Below are 13,910 nucleotides of genomic sequence, written 5' to 3'. Positions count from 1 at the left end.
AACGAGCCTGTATGTGTCGCTGCAACCATAACCCTGGAGATGCTTGGGTACAGGATTAAGAACACAGGTCACCAACAGTACCCTCCATGGAAGAGAAGGCTGGAAGCCAAGATCAAAGCAGCATGGAGAGATGTTAGCCAGTCAACAGAGGTGCAGAAAGGTGTGATGAAAGACAGGCCCTGGGTGAAGAAGTACAGCAACATGTCCATAAGCGAGGCTCCGGAAACTGCCAACAAAGGTTCACAGCTCTGGCTGCCAGGCTGAAGAGATACACTAGAGAAGCAGAAGCCAAAACAATAACTGGCCAGTTCCTCAAAGAACCACCCAAAGTATGCTCCCAGCTGCAGAGTAACAAGGGAACAACATCAGACCCACCCAGAGCACAGACCCGAGCAAGGATATATGGGAAAAGTGTCCCGCCCCGTCTGGATAGCCAAGTTATATTTTGTTTCTCCCAGTGTTCTTTGTCTTGTACTTCCTGTTTTATATTGATACTCACCTCTTGTCTCGTTTCAGCTCCTTTACTTCCTGCCCTCATGTGTCTCCCTCCTGTGTGATTACCTGCCCTGCCCTAATGTGTTGCACCTGTGTCTCATTGTCTCCCCTCCTCCAGAGTATATAGTCTTACTGTTCTCTTCCTTCTGTGCCAGTTCGTCTTGTTCCTTGTGACAGCGTTCCAGCATTTTTCCCCTTGTGAGAGTTTCTTGAGCCCTATAGTTTCCTGACCTGTTTTTTGCCTTTTTGACCTTGCCTTTCGCCTGCCGATTTGGACACTGTTGCCTTGCTACCTGATCACCTGTGTACCGACCTCTTTCCAACTATAGGACTGATTTTTGTGAACTGAGACTGAGCCTGCGTTTTGAGTCCAAGCCTGTGGTTCAGTACTGACAAAAAGGAGGCATCATACAACACCAATGCCTAGTGGAGCGCAGACCACAGCAATATCCCAGAACAAGAACCAGTTATCATCACAGTGGCCAACATCCAACGAGTCTCAAACATGTAGAGCTGGACTGCACCAGGCCCCGAAATGATTCATGTCTACTGGCTGAAGAAGCTAAATAAGCACTCCATGAACATCTGGCAACACAGATGAACCAGCTGCTAACATCAAGGTCTCACCCTGACTGCCTAACACAGGGGAGAACAACACTGATCATGAAGGATCCCCACAAGGGTGCAACACCTTCAAACTACCAGCTGGTAACCTGCCTCCCCACAACATAGAAGATCCTGTCAGGATCATAGCAGCTAGGCTGAAGGGGCACACGAGTCAGTACATGAGTGAAACTCAGAAAGGAATTGGGAACAACACCAGAGGGCCAAAGCATCAGCTACTGGTTGATAGAGCAGTCACCCAGGACTCTGAGACCGGACAGACCACCCTGAGTATGAGCCTGGACTGACTACAAGAAAGCTTACAATTCAATGCCCCACACATGGTTACTGGAGTGCTTGGCACAATACCAAGCCAACAGGACCCGACTAGCCTTCATCAAGAGCTCAACGCAGCAATGGAAAACAAGACTAGAGGCCAAGTCAAAGACAATCACACACGTAACCATCAAATGTACCATATACCAAGGTGATGCACTATCCCTGCTGCATACGCCTGAACCCCCTCAGTCAGATCATCACAAAGACTGGATATGGATAAGGTTCAGAAGTGGAGTTACCATCAGCCACCTCTTATACATGGATGAGGTCAAGCTGTATGCCAGGAATGAGCGAGACACTGACTCGCTGATCCATCTCACCAGGATCTACAGTGACGACCTCCGAATGTCATTCGGACTGGACAAGTGCGGTCGAAAGGTGGCAAAAAGAGGAAAGGCGGTGAGGACTGAAGGGGTTGGATTGCCAGATGGCAGGATAACACACATACAGAACAGTTACAAGTACCTGGGTATTCCACAGGCAGATGGAAACCACGAGGAGGCAGCAAGGAGGTCAGCTACAGCCAAATACCTCCAGAGAGTGAGGCAGGTCCCGAGGAGCCAGCTCAGTGGGATGAATAAGATCCAAGCCATCAACACATATGTCCTACCAGTCATCAGACACAATTGGCTGAGACTGTGGGTGGGGAGCCAGATGTGGGTATGTGTCCTGGTCGCTGCACTCACTAGCGCCTCCTCTGGTCGATCAGGTGCCTGTTTGGGGGGGGGGGACTGGGGGGGAGTAGCGTAATCCTCTTACGTGTTATGTCCCCCTGGTGAAACTCCTCACTGTCAGGGGAAAAGAAGCGGCTGGCGACTCCACATGTATCGGAGGAGACATGTGCTAGTCAGCAGAGGGGGTGGAGCAGAGACCAGGATGGCTCGGAAGAGTGGGGTAATTGGCTGCATACAATTAAGGAGAAAGGGGGGGGGTCCAAAAAAAGAAAAAAGAAAGAAGAGGGCTCCCCAGGAAAAACTGTTGAGTGAGTACCTCAGGCAGGAGAAAACAGAGAGTGGGGAGGAAGAAGAGGAGGAGGTATCATGGAAGACCAAGCCCGGATGTACCATCAACAGATAGAAGACATGGATGATATCGAGAAACCCTACCAGTGGCTAGAAAAGGCTGGACTGTAGGACAGCACAGAGGCTCTGGTCATAGCAGCACAAGAACAGGCACTCAGGACCAGATCGCCTGAGGCAGGGGTCTACCACACCAGACAAGACCCAAGATGCAGGCTGTGCAAAGACGCCCCTGAGACAGTCCAGCACTCATTCCAATGCTCAGCACACAGTACACTACATAGAGCTGGTCTACTATCCATCCATTATCCAAACCGCTTATCCTCACACAGGGTCCCGGGATGCCGGAGCCTATCCCAGCAGTCACTGGGCAGCGGGTGGGAGGACACCCTGGACAGACCATCACAGGGCTCAGGCAGACACACACACACACACACAGCCACACCTAGGGACAGTTAAGTACGGCCGAGTCACCTGACCTACATGTCTTTGGACTGTGGGAGGAAACCGGAGCCCCCGGAGGAAACCCACCCAGACACGGGGAGAACATGCAAACTCCACACAGAGGACGACCCGGGACCACCCCCAAGGTTGGACTACCCCGGGGCTCGAACACAGGACCTTCTTGCTGTGAGGTGACCGCGCTAACCACTGCGTCACCGTGCCACATATATATATGTATACACACACACACACACACACAAATTGTCAAAATCCTGATTGTGTCCCTACAAAGAGCTGTGGGGCTGGACAGAGACGGCAGCTCAGGTCTTCATGTCATCATGAGGTGTGGTGTTTGACGTGCTTCCTTTCTCCCTCCCCTCTGGAGCAGAGGGGGTCTTCGGATAAGACGAGCAGCATTTCGGTTCAGCTTGTTTTGACCAGAGAGATTTGGACCAAATTGAGTAAATGAGGTCAACAGAAATGCTGCACTCCCTCGTATGCATGTGGGGACATGTCCAGTAATGCTGCGGTGAGACGCTGGGGCAGATAATGAATTCAGCAGGAGTTTGATTCTGACTACTCCTTCTGGAACCACCCTCGCCAAGAATGTGTTGTGTGGAAAGCCCGGCAGATCGGGGCCTCCGCCTGCCAGCTCGAGTGGTGTGAGGCGGCGTGAGGCGGCGTGAGGCGGCGTGAGGCGGCGTGCCAGTCTGGACACGCCGCCTCACGCCGCCGCCCCGGGTACCTTTGCACATGCGTGTTCCCTGCAGCTGGTATCCCTCTGGACAGACACACGTGTAGCCTCCCAGCTGGTTGACACACTGCCACTGACACATGTAGCTGGGGAACGAACACTCGTTGATGTCTGAAGGACAGGAGAAGGACAGGAGACGGACAGCAGACGGACAGGAGAAGGTCAGGAGAAGGAAAGGAGAAGGACAAGAGAAGAACAGGAGAAGGACAAGAGAGGGACAGGAGACGGACAGGGGAAGGACAAGAGTACAGGAGAAGGACAGAAGGACAGGAGAGAGACAGGAGAAGGAAAAGAGAAGGACAGGAGAGGGAAAGGAGAGGGACAGGAGAAGGACAGGAGAGGAACAGGAGAGGGACAGGGGAAGGACAGGAGATGGACAGGAGAGGGACAGGAGAAGGACAGGAGAAGGACAGGAGAAGGACAGGAGAAGGACAGGGGAGGGACAGGAGAAGGACAAGAGAATGACAGGAGAAGGACAGGAGAGGGACAGGAGAGGGACCGGAGAAGGACAGGAGACGGACAGGAGAAGGACAGGAGACGGACAGGGGAGGGACAGGAGACAGACAGGAGAGGGACAGGAGAAGGACAGGAGACGGACAGGAGACGGACAGGAGAGGGAAAGGAGAGGGACAGGAGAGGGACAGGAGACGGACAGGAGAGGGAAAGGAGAGGGACAGGAGAGGGACAGGAGACGGACAGGAGACGGACAGGAGGACAGGAGACAGACAGGAGAGGGACAGGAGAAGGACAGGAGAAGGACAAGAGAGGGACAGGAGAAGGACAGGAGATGGACAGGAGAGGGACAGGAGACGGACAGGAGACGGACAGGAGAAGGACAGGAGAGGGACAGGGGAGGGACAGGGGAGGGAAAGGAGAGGGATAGGAGAGGGACAGGAGAAGGACAGGAGAAGGACAGGAGACGGACAGGAGAAGGACAGGAGAAGGACAGGAGGACAGAGTTAACATGTCTGGCACACACACGGGTCACATTCACAATTCAGGTTTTTTGTAATTTAAGTTTTCTTTATTTTAATTTTGTTTACTGGGTTTATTAAAAACATATAACATGTAAAGTGCGCCACAATAACACACACACACACACACACACACGTGTGTGTGTGTGTGTATATAAAAGTGTGTTAAAAGAAACACCCAACGGAAGGGAAAGTGCTCAACATTAAGGAGCAAAATAGTCCAGTGAGTCCAGTCAATTCTTTATTTCTTTACAAAGAATTGACTGGACTCACTGGATTCTACATATATATATATAAACTTGTATAAATTATATATTATTATTTTGATATATCAACATATTATTTACATCAATAATATATATAATTTACTATATATATGAAAACTATATTCCATGTACCCTCCTCCGTGAGATGTACAGGACAGCACCAAACATAAAAGACAGGGTTTGGTCATCTGTGTAAAACTAATGAAAGAACTTTGAAAGCCTGGAGAAAGACGAAAAAGTCACACAAAACTCACAACACAGGAACCGGAAACAGGAAGTGCGGGCCGCTCACTGCGGAGCAGCAGGAAGAGTACTCTTCCAGCAAGTTAATACACATCTGACTTGTTCCACACAACCACACAAAACATGAACACAACCTTTTTAAAGAGATATAGTCTAGGGCGTCCGGGTAGCGTGGCAGTCTATTCCGTTGCCTACAAACACAGGGATCGCCAGTTCGAATCCCTGTGTTACCTCCGGCTTGGTCAAGCATGCCAACAGACACAATTGGCCGTGTCTGCAGGTGGGAGGTTGGATGTGGATATGTGTCCTGGTCGCTGAACTAGCGCCTCCTCTGGTCGGTCGGGGCGCCTGTTCAGGAGGGAGGGGGAACTGGGGGGATAGCGTGATCCTCCCATGTGCCATGTCCCCCTGGTGAAACTCCACACTGTCAGGTGAAAAGAAGCGGCTGGTGACTCCACATATATGGGAGGAAACATGTGGTAGTCTGCAGCCCTCCCCGGATCAGCAGAGGGGGTGGAGCAGAGACCGGGACGGCTCAGAAGAGTGGGATAATTGGCCAAGTACAACTGGGGACAAAAAGAGTGATATGTATATATATATATATATGTATAGAGTCTATGATGGAGTATCTTGTGCAACCTGTGAATGTTAAAATGCTGAATTATTTAATTAGGCGAGTTAAAAGGAATCAGAATATGGTTAGGGTTTAGGGTTAGGGTTACAGAATCAGAATAGGGTTAGACTTTAAGGTAAGGGTTTAGGGTTAGGGTTACAGAATCAGAATAGGGTTAGACTTTAAGGTAAGGGTTTAGGGTTAGGGTTAGGGTTACAGAATCAGTATAGGGTTAGGGTTACAGAATCAGAATAGGCTTAGCGTTTAGGGTTATGGTTAGTGTTAGGGTTTAGGGTTAGGGTTAGGGTTAGGGTTAGGGTTACAGATCAGAATAGGATTGGGAATCTTTTGTGTCAAACGGAAAAACATAAATCTATCAGTTCCATCAGGAATAGGGTGTTAGCAGGTCAGCTAGCCAAGGGTCAGACAGGAAATTCAGACTGTAAGCTAATGCTAATTGAGCTAATGCCAAAAGAGATAATGCTAACAGAGCTAATGCTAACAGAGCTGTCAGTGTTTCATAACAGCCTGTTAATGTCTGAATTCTTTTAAAATAAACTTCCCAAAGAATATGAATCAAGGTGTGTGTGTGTGTGTGTGGGGTGTGTGTGTGAATGTATTGTGTGTGTCTGTGTTCCTGGTCACCTTGACAGGAGAGCTGATCTGAAGCCAGCTGGTACCCGGCATCACACTGACAGATGAAGGATCCCATTACGTTGTAGCAGTGCTGCTGGCACGGGTTACTGCTCTCACACTCATTCACGTCTGTCTCACACACACACACACACATACACACACACACACACACACACACACACACACACACACACACACACACACACACACACACACACACATACACACACAGGCATATTAATGGTATCAGCTATTTGTACCCTTCCACCACCTGAACGTGACATGACGTGATGTGTACTATATGTCACTGTAAATCTGTTTTGCAGTTTGACTCTCCAGTTCACCTGCTTGCAATAATCTAAGACACTTACACTAAACATACTCCACATGACATGTACTCTTCACTATGATACGATTACTATGTAGCAAAGGTATTACTACTACTACTATTTCACATAGTACTACTCTGATATGATTACTATATAGCACTTACACCCTTTAACCCAGCCACTGAGGATGCACAAGCCAGTGCATTCTTAGTGCTGGTCCCAAGCCTGGATAAATGGGGAGGGTTGTGTCAGGAAGGGCATCCGGCATAAAACCTTTGCCAAATTAAATATGTGGATCATAAATTAGATTTCCATACTGGATTGGTCGAGGCCCGGGTTACCAATGACTGCCACTGGTACTGTTGGCCAGCAGGGTGCCGGTGGAAACTATGCTACTGTTGGGCGAAGGAGAGGGAAAGGGGGGAGGCATGTGCAGCAGCAGCGGGAGAGGAGGAAGGTTAGGAGTGTGGAAGTGAGAGTCAGAACTTTGAATGTTGGCACTATGCCTGGTAAAGGGAGAGAACTGGCTGATATGATGGAGAGAAGAAAGGTAGGCATACCTGCCGCAATTACAATGTCATGTAGCAGACGCTTTTATCGAAACCAACATACATCTGAGAGTTAATACAACACAAGCAAGGATCTAGTCAGGAGGCAACAACGCAAGTAAGTGCCAAAAAACTAGGTTCAAGTCCGATAGGACATAGGTGTCAACAGGCAGTACGCAAAGGGAATGCATAGGGTGCATAGAAGCGTTAATACCATCAGGTGTGGAGGTGTTGGAGAAAGAGCTGGGTCTTTAGCTTCTTCTTAAAGATGGAGAGCAACTCAGCGGATCGAATGGCGTTTGGTGACTCATTCCACCACCAGGGAACTACAGAAGAGAAGAGTCTGGCAAGTGACTTAGGCCCCATTGTGGCAGAAGTGCCAGGCGCATTTAATTGGCAGAGCATAGTGAGCGGGACTGAGTGTAAACCTGAATGAGGGAGTTCAGGTAGGTGGGAGCCGTTTTAGTTCTTGTTTTGGAAGTGAGCATTATGTTTTGAATTTGATGCAGGCAGCAACTGGGAGCCAGTGGAGGGATATGAACGGTGGAGCAACATGTGCTGATTTGGGTTGGTTGAAGACCCACCATGCCACTGCACTCTGGATCATTTGCAGAGGTTCGAAAGTGCATGCAGGGAGACCTGCCAGTAAGGAGTTGCAGTAGTCAATGCCTGATATAACAAGAGCCTGTGCCAGGAGTTATGCTGCATGCTCAGACTGGTAGGGTCTAATTTTCCTGATGTTGTACAGGGCATATCGGCACAACCGAGCAATCGAGGCCACGTGAACCTTAAAGGTTAGTTGGTCATCAATCATGACACCCAGGTTTTGGGCAGACTTTGTGGGCATGAGTTGGGTTGATCCGAGCTGGATATTGATCTGAAGTTGTAAGGATGGACTGGCTGGGATGACAAGGAGCTGAGTCTTAGGTTAAGCTGAAGGTGGTGTTCTTTCATCCAGGCAGTGATATCAGCAAGGCACGATGATATCTGTGACGAGATTGTGAGGTCATCTGGCGGGAATGACAGGAAGAGCTGGGTAACATCACCATAGCAATGGTATGAGAAACCATGGGAGCGGATGATTACACAAAGTGAGGTGGTGTATATTGAGAAAAGGAGGGGCCCAAGCACTGACCCTTGAGGTACCCCTGTGGGTAAGCCATGGGGTTTGGACGCTTCTCCCCTCTGAGATACTCTAAAAGATCTCCCCGAGAGGTAAGACATGAACCAGCGGAGGGCAGATCCTGATATACCAAGCTCTGAGTGTGAAGAGGAGGATTTGGTGGTTAACCATGTCAAAGGCAGCTGACAGATCTAGCAGCAATAAAGCTGAGGGCTGACCAGCAGCTCTAGCCAAACGCAGTGATTCTATTACCTACAGGAGTGCAGTCTCGGTAGAGTGATCCCGCTTAAAGCCAGAGTGATCTGGATCATACAGATTGTTCTCAGAAAGGAATTCGGAAACTTGGTTAAAGATCGTGTGCTCAAGTATTTTTGAAAGAACGAGTAAGAGTGAAACCGGTCTGTAGTTTCAACCTTGGCTGGGTTGAGTGTGGGTTTTTTGAGCAGCGGGGTGACTCGAGCTTGCTTAAATGCGGTGAGGAACACGCCTGTTGTAAGCGAGGAGTTGGTGATGTGTGTGACTGCGGGTTAAGTGCGGGGGAAATGGTCTGTAGGAGGTTGGATTGTATCGGGTCCAGCTGACAGGTAGTGGGACGAGAGTCCAGCAGACGCTTGGAGACTTCCTCCCTGGTCAGTGGGGAGAATGAGGTGAGTGTGGCACTGTTAGCTGGCAGCGGCAGACAGAGTTGGTCAGGCTCAGAGAACTGGTTACTGATGGCAGAAACCTTATTGGTAAAGTACGAGGCAAATATGTCAGGAGTGAGCAGAGTGGAGGTCAGAGGAGGAGGTGGATTAAGGAGAGAATTAAAAGCAAAAAAACCAAAACATTTTTTGAGCACCAGTGGCGCCACAGATCTTGTTCTGATAGTAAGTGGTCTTAGCTGTTTTTAAGCTGGAGGAGAATGATGCTAGGAGATGCTGATAGTCACTTAGGTCAGTGGACTCTGGGTTTATGCCATTTTCTCTCTGCCACTCTGAGCCCGGCCCTTCATTCTCTGATGACCTCAGTCAGCCATGGACTGGGGGGCATTGCGAGCAGGTTTGGATGCTAGAGGGCAGAGATTGTTAAGAGAGGAAGCTAGTGAGGAACATTGTGTCTGTAGCCTCGTTGACAGGGAGTGAAGAGAACTCATTATGAGGATGCATAGGAGCCAAGACCTCATTGGAGAGCTGGGTCGGTGTAAGGGATCGGAAGTTTCGGCGAAGGACACCATTTGTGGAGGAACATGAGAATGTTCCAAGAAGGAGGCAGTTAATTGAGTAAAGAAGTGGTCTGACAGATGTAGGGGTGTGACAGTCAGCTTTGCTGCGGAGCAGTTCCGAGTCAAAATCAGATCAAGAGTATTGCCATTGCCCACTTTGTGTGTGGGAGGGGTGGGGCTGGGGGTGGGGACCTGTCTTAGGTCAAAGGAAGACAGAAGAGACGGGAAGTCAGTCGCTTGGGTTTTTTATTGTTATGTTTACTAGAATCTTTACTAGAATCTTTACTAGGATGGTAATAGAATGTTAACTAGGATGTTTACTAGAAAGTTTACGAGGATGGTACTAGAATGTTTACTAAAAAGTTTACTAGGATGTATACTAGGATGGTACTAGAAGGATTACTAGGATGTTTACTAGAATGTTTACTAGGATGTTTATTAGGATGGTACTAGAATGTTAACTAGAATATTTACTAGGATGTTTACTAGGATATTTACTAGAATGTTTATTAGGATGGTACTATGATGTTTACTAGGATGGTACTAGAATGTTGACTAGAATGTTTACTAGAGAGTTTACTAGGATGGTACTAGCATGTTTACTAGGATGTTTACTAGGATGATACTAGCATGTTTACTAGGATCTTTACTAGGATGGTACTAGAATGTTTACTAGAATGTTTACTAGGATGGTACTAGAATGTTGACTAGAATGTTTACTAGAGAGTTTACTAGGATGGTACTAGCATGTTTACTAGGATGTTTACTAGGATGATACTAGCATGTTTACTAGGATCTTTACTAGGATGGTACTAGAATGTTTACTAGAATGTTTACTAGGATGGTACTAGAATGTTGACTAGAATGTTTACTAGAGAGTTTACTAGGATGGTACTAGCATGTTTACTAGGATGTTTACTAGGATGATACTAGCATGTTTACTAGGATCTTTACTAGGATGGTACTAGAATGTTTACTAGAATGTTTACTAGGATGGTACTAGAATGTTGACTAGAATGTTTACTAGAGAGTTTACTAGGATGGTACTAGCATGTTTACTAGGATGTTTACTAGGATGATACTAGCATGTTTACTAGGATCTTTACTAGGATGGTACTAGAATGTTTACTAGAATGTTTAATAGGATGCTTACCAGGATGTTTACTAGAATGTTTACTAAGATGTTTACTAGGATGTTTACTAGAATGTTTACTAGCATAGTACTAATATGTTTACTAGGATGTTTACTAGGATGGTACTAGGATGTTTACTAGCATGGTCCTAGGATGTTTACTAGAATGTTTACCAGCATGGTACTAGTACACTTCTGTGGGATATCCACTTCTGTGGATATCTCACTGTGGCACATCCACGGAAGTGGATATGATTTGTGGCACATCCATGGAAGTGGATATGCTGCTGTGGCACATCCACAGAAGTGGGAATGCTTTGTGGCACATCCATGGAAGTGGATATGCTGCTGTGGCACATCCACAGATGTGGGTATGCTTTGTAGCACATCCACTTCCATGGATATGCTTTGATACAACAGCCTGCCAACAGCCAGCCCTTCCAGCAGTGACCTCCTGTGGCTTATGGGGTGTTGTCAAGAGGAAGATGAGAGACCCCAGACCCAGCAGTGCAGACGAGCTGAAGGCCGCTATCAAAGCTCCCTGGGCTTCCATAACACCTCAGCAGCGCCACAGGCTGGCTGCCTCCATGCCACGCCGCACTGACGCAGTAATTCCTGCAAAAGGAGCCCCGGCCAAGTATCCAGAGCATAAATGAGCATACTTTTCAGAAGGTCGACGTTTCTGTATTATAAATCCTTTTTTTGATTGGTCTTCTGTAATATTCTAATATTCTGAGAAGCTGGAGTTTTGATTTTCATGAGCTGTAAGCCGTAATCATCAAGATTAAAACAAAAAAGGCTTGACTTATTTCACTTTATGTGTAATGAATCTAGAATATATGAAAGTTTCCCTTTTTAATTAAATTACGGGAAATAATGAACTTTTCCACAATATTCTACTTTGTGGAGCTGCACCTGTATTTCAAACAGCTCTACTCTGAATAACACCTATTCACCCAGAGATAACCATCATTTGTCAGCAACACACCCAGTAGAATCACAGAGAATAGAAACACAATGACACACAGTGAGTAGAATCACAGTGAATACATACACAACAACACACAAGGTGAGTAGAATCACAGTGAATAGAAACACAGCGACACACAGTGAGTAGAATCACAGTGAATACATACACAACAACACACAAGATGAGTAGAATCACAGTGAATAGAAACACAACGACACACACAGTGAGTAGAATCACAGGGAACAGAAACACAACTAGACACAGTGAGTAGAATCACAGTGAATACATACACAACAACACACAAGGTGAGTAGAGTCACAGGGAACAGAAACACAACTAGACACAGTGAGTAGAATCACAGTGAATACATACACAACAACACACAAGATGAGTAGAATCACAGTGAATAGAAACACAGCGACACACAGTGAGTAGAATCACAGGGAATAGAAACACAACAACACACAAGGTGAGTAGAATCACAGTGAATAGAAACACAGCGACACACAGTGAGTAGAATCACAGTGAATAGAAACACAATGACACACACAGTGAGTAGAATCACAGGGAACAGAAACACAACTAGACACAGTGAGTAGAATCACAGTGAATACATACACAACAACACACAAGATGAGTAGAATCACAGGGAATAGAAACACAACAACACACAAGATGAGTAGAATCACAGTGAATAGAAACACAGCGACACACACAGTGAGTAGAATCACAGTGAATACATACACAACAACACACAAGATGAGTAGAATCACAGGGAATAGAAACACAACAACACACAAGGTGAGTAGAATCACAGTGAATAGAAACACAGCGACACACAGTGAGTAGAATCACAGTGAATAGAAACACAATGACACACACAGTGAGTAGAATCACAGGGAACAGAAACACAACTAGACACAGTGAGTAGAATCACAGTGAATACATACACAACAACACACAAGATGAGTAGAATCACAGGGAATAGAAACACAACAACACACAAGGTGAGTAGAATCACAGTGAATAGAAACACAGCGACACACACAGTGAGTAGAATCACAGTGAATACATACACAACAACACACAAGATGAGTAGAATCACAGGGAATAGAAACACAACAACACACAAGGTGAGTAGAATCACAGTGAATAGAAACACAGCGACACACACAGTGAGTAGAAGCCTTGTCTCACCTCTGCAGTAGTTGAGCTCATCGGCCACAAAGCCAGCAGCACAGCGGACAGGAAGCAGGCCGGTGCTGCGGTCCGGAAGTGACGCCGGGAGTCCAGGAGGCGGAGCCGGCGGTGTCTCCTCCCCCACGGGGGTCGCCGCTGGCTCCGCCTCTCCGTTATTGACGATGATCTGAGCGTTCTGCGGCAGACAGAAGTAGCCACCAAAGTGGTTGATGCAGCGCATTCCGCCTTTACAGGCATCCCGGACGGTCAGACACTCATTTATATCTGACAAAACGACAAACGACACTCTGACCACAGGAGGACGCACAACATCTACATGTGTTCTGTTCCAACACTAGAATCACACACTCCTCAAAGCTACAGTCCTGGTGATCTACCCGCTAACACATGTCCTTCTCTTCTTCTTCTTCCACATAGCATCTCTAGTGAGTTAGTTACAGACAACATCTAATCCATCAACACCACACCCTGCAGCGGTGTGTGATGTGGGTGGGTGGTGCCTGGTAGGACTTCACCAGACCCTTCACCAGACCCTTCACCAGACCCTTCACCAGACCCTGCAACCTGCAGCGGTGTGTGATGTGGATGGGTGGTGCCTGGTAGGACTTCACCAGACCCTTCACCAGACCCTGCAGCCTGCAGCAGTGTGTGATATGGATGGTTGGTGTCTGATAGGACTTCACCAGACCCTTCACCAGACCCTGCAGCCTGCAGCAGTGTGTGATGTGGATGGGTGGTGCCTGGTAGGACTTCACCAGACCCTTCACCAGACCTGCAGCCTGCAGCAGTGTGTGATGTGGATGGTTGGTGTCTGATAGGACTTCACCAGACCCTTCACCAGACCCTGCAGCCTGCAGCGGTGTGTGATGTGGATGGGTGGTGTCTGATAGGACTTCACCAGACCCTTCACCAGACCCTGCAGCCTGCAGCGGTGTGTGATGTGGATGGGTGGTGTCTGGTAGGACTTCACCAGACCCTTCACCAGACCCTGCAACCTGCAGCGGTGTGTGATGTGGGTGGG

At 47.7% G+C, this 13,910-nt stretch overlaps 1 protein-coding gene across 2 annotated transcripts in view; it reads right to left on the bottom strand.

Moving 5' to 3' along the window:
- LOC130112521 (EGF-containing fibulin-like extracellular matrix protein 2) overlaps positions 1–13,910 on the bottom strand; it is an 82,687-nt gene that overhangs the window by 9,832 nt on the left and 58,945 nt on the right. For both annotated transcript variants that reach the window (XM_056279925.1, XM_056279924.1), the window contains 3 exons: positions 12,887–13,153; positions 6,396–6,515; positions 3,646–3,765 (listed from right to left, as the gene is read on the bottom strand). In XM_056279925.1, the coding sequence (XP_056135900.1) occupies positions 3,646–3,765; positions 6,396–6,515; positions 12,887–13,153 (507 nt within the window). The remainder of the gene's footprint in view (positions 1–3,645; positions 3,766–6,395; positions 6,516–12,886; positions 13,154–13,910) is intronic.

The sequence above is a fragment of the Lampris incognitus genome, chromosome 5, assembly GCF_029633865.1.
Source record: "Lampris incognitus isolate fLamInc1 chromosome 5, fLamInc1.hap2, whole genome shotgun sequence".
Taxonomy (NCBI): Eukaryota; Metazoa; Chordata; class Actinopteri; order Lampriformes; family Lampridae; genus Lampris; species Lampris incognitus.
Note: the sequence above shows the minus strand (reverse complement) of the source record. Positions and strands in the feature narration are given on the sequence as shown.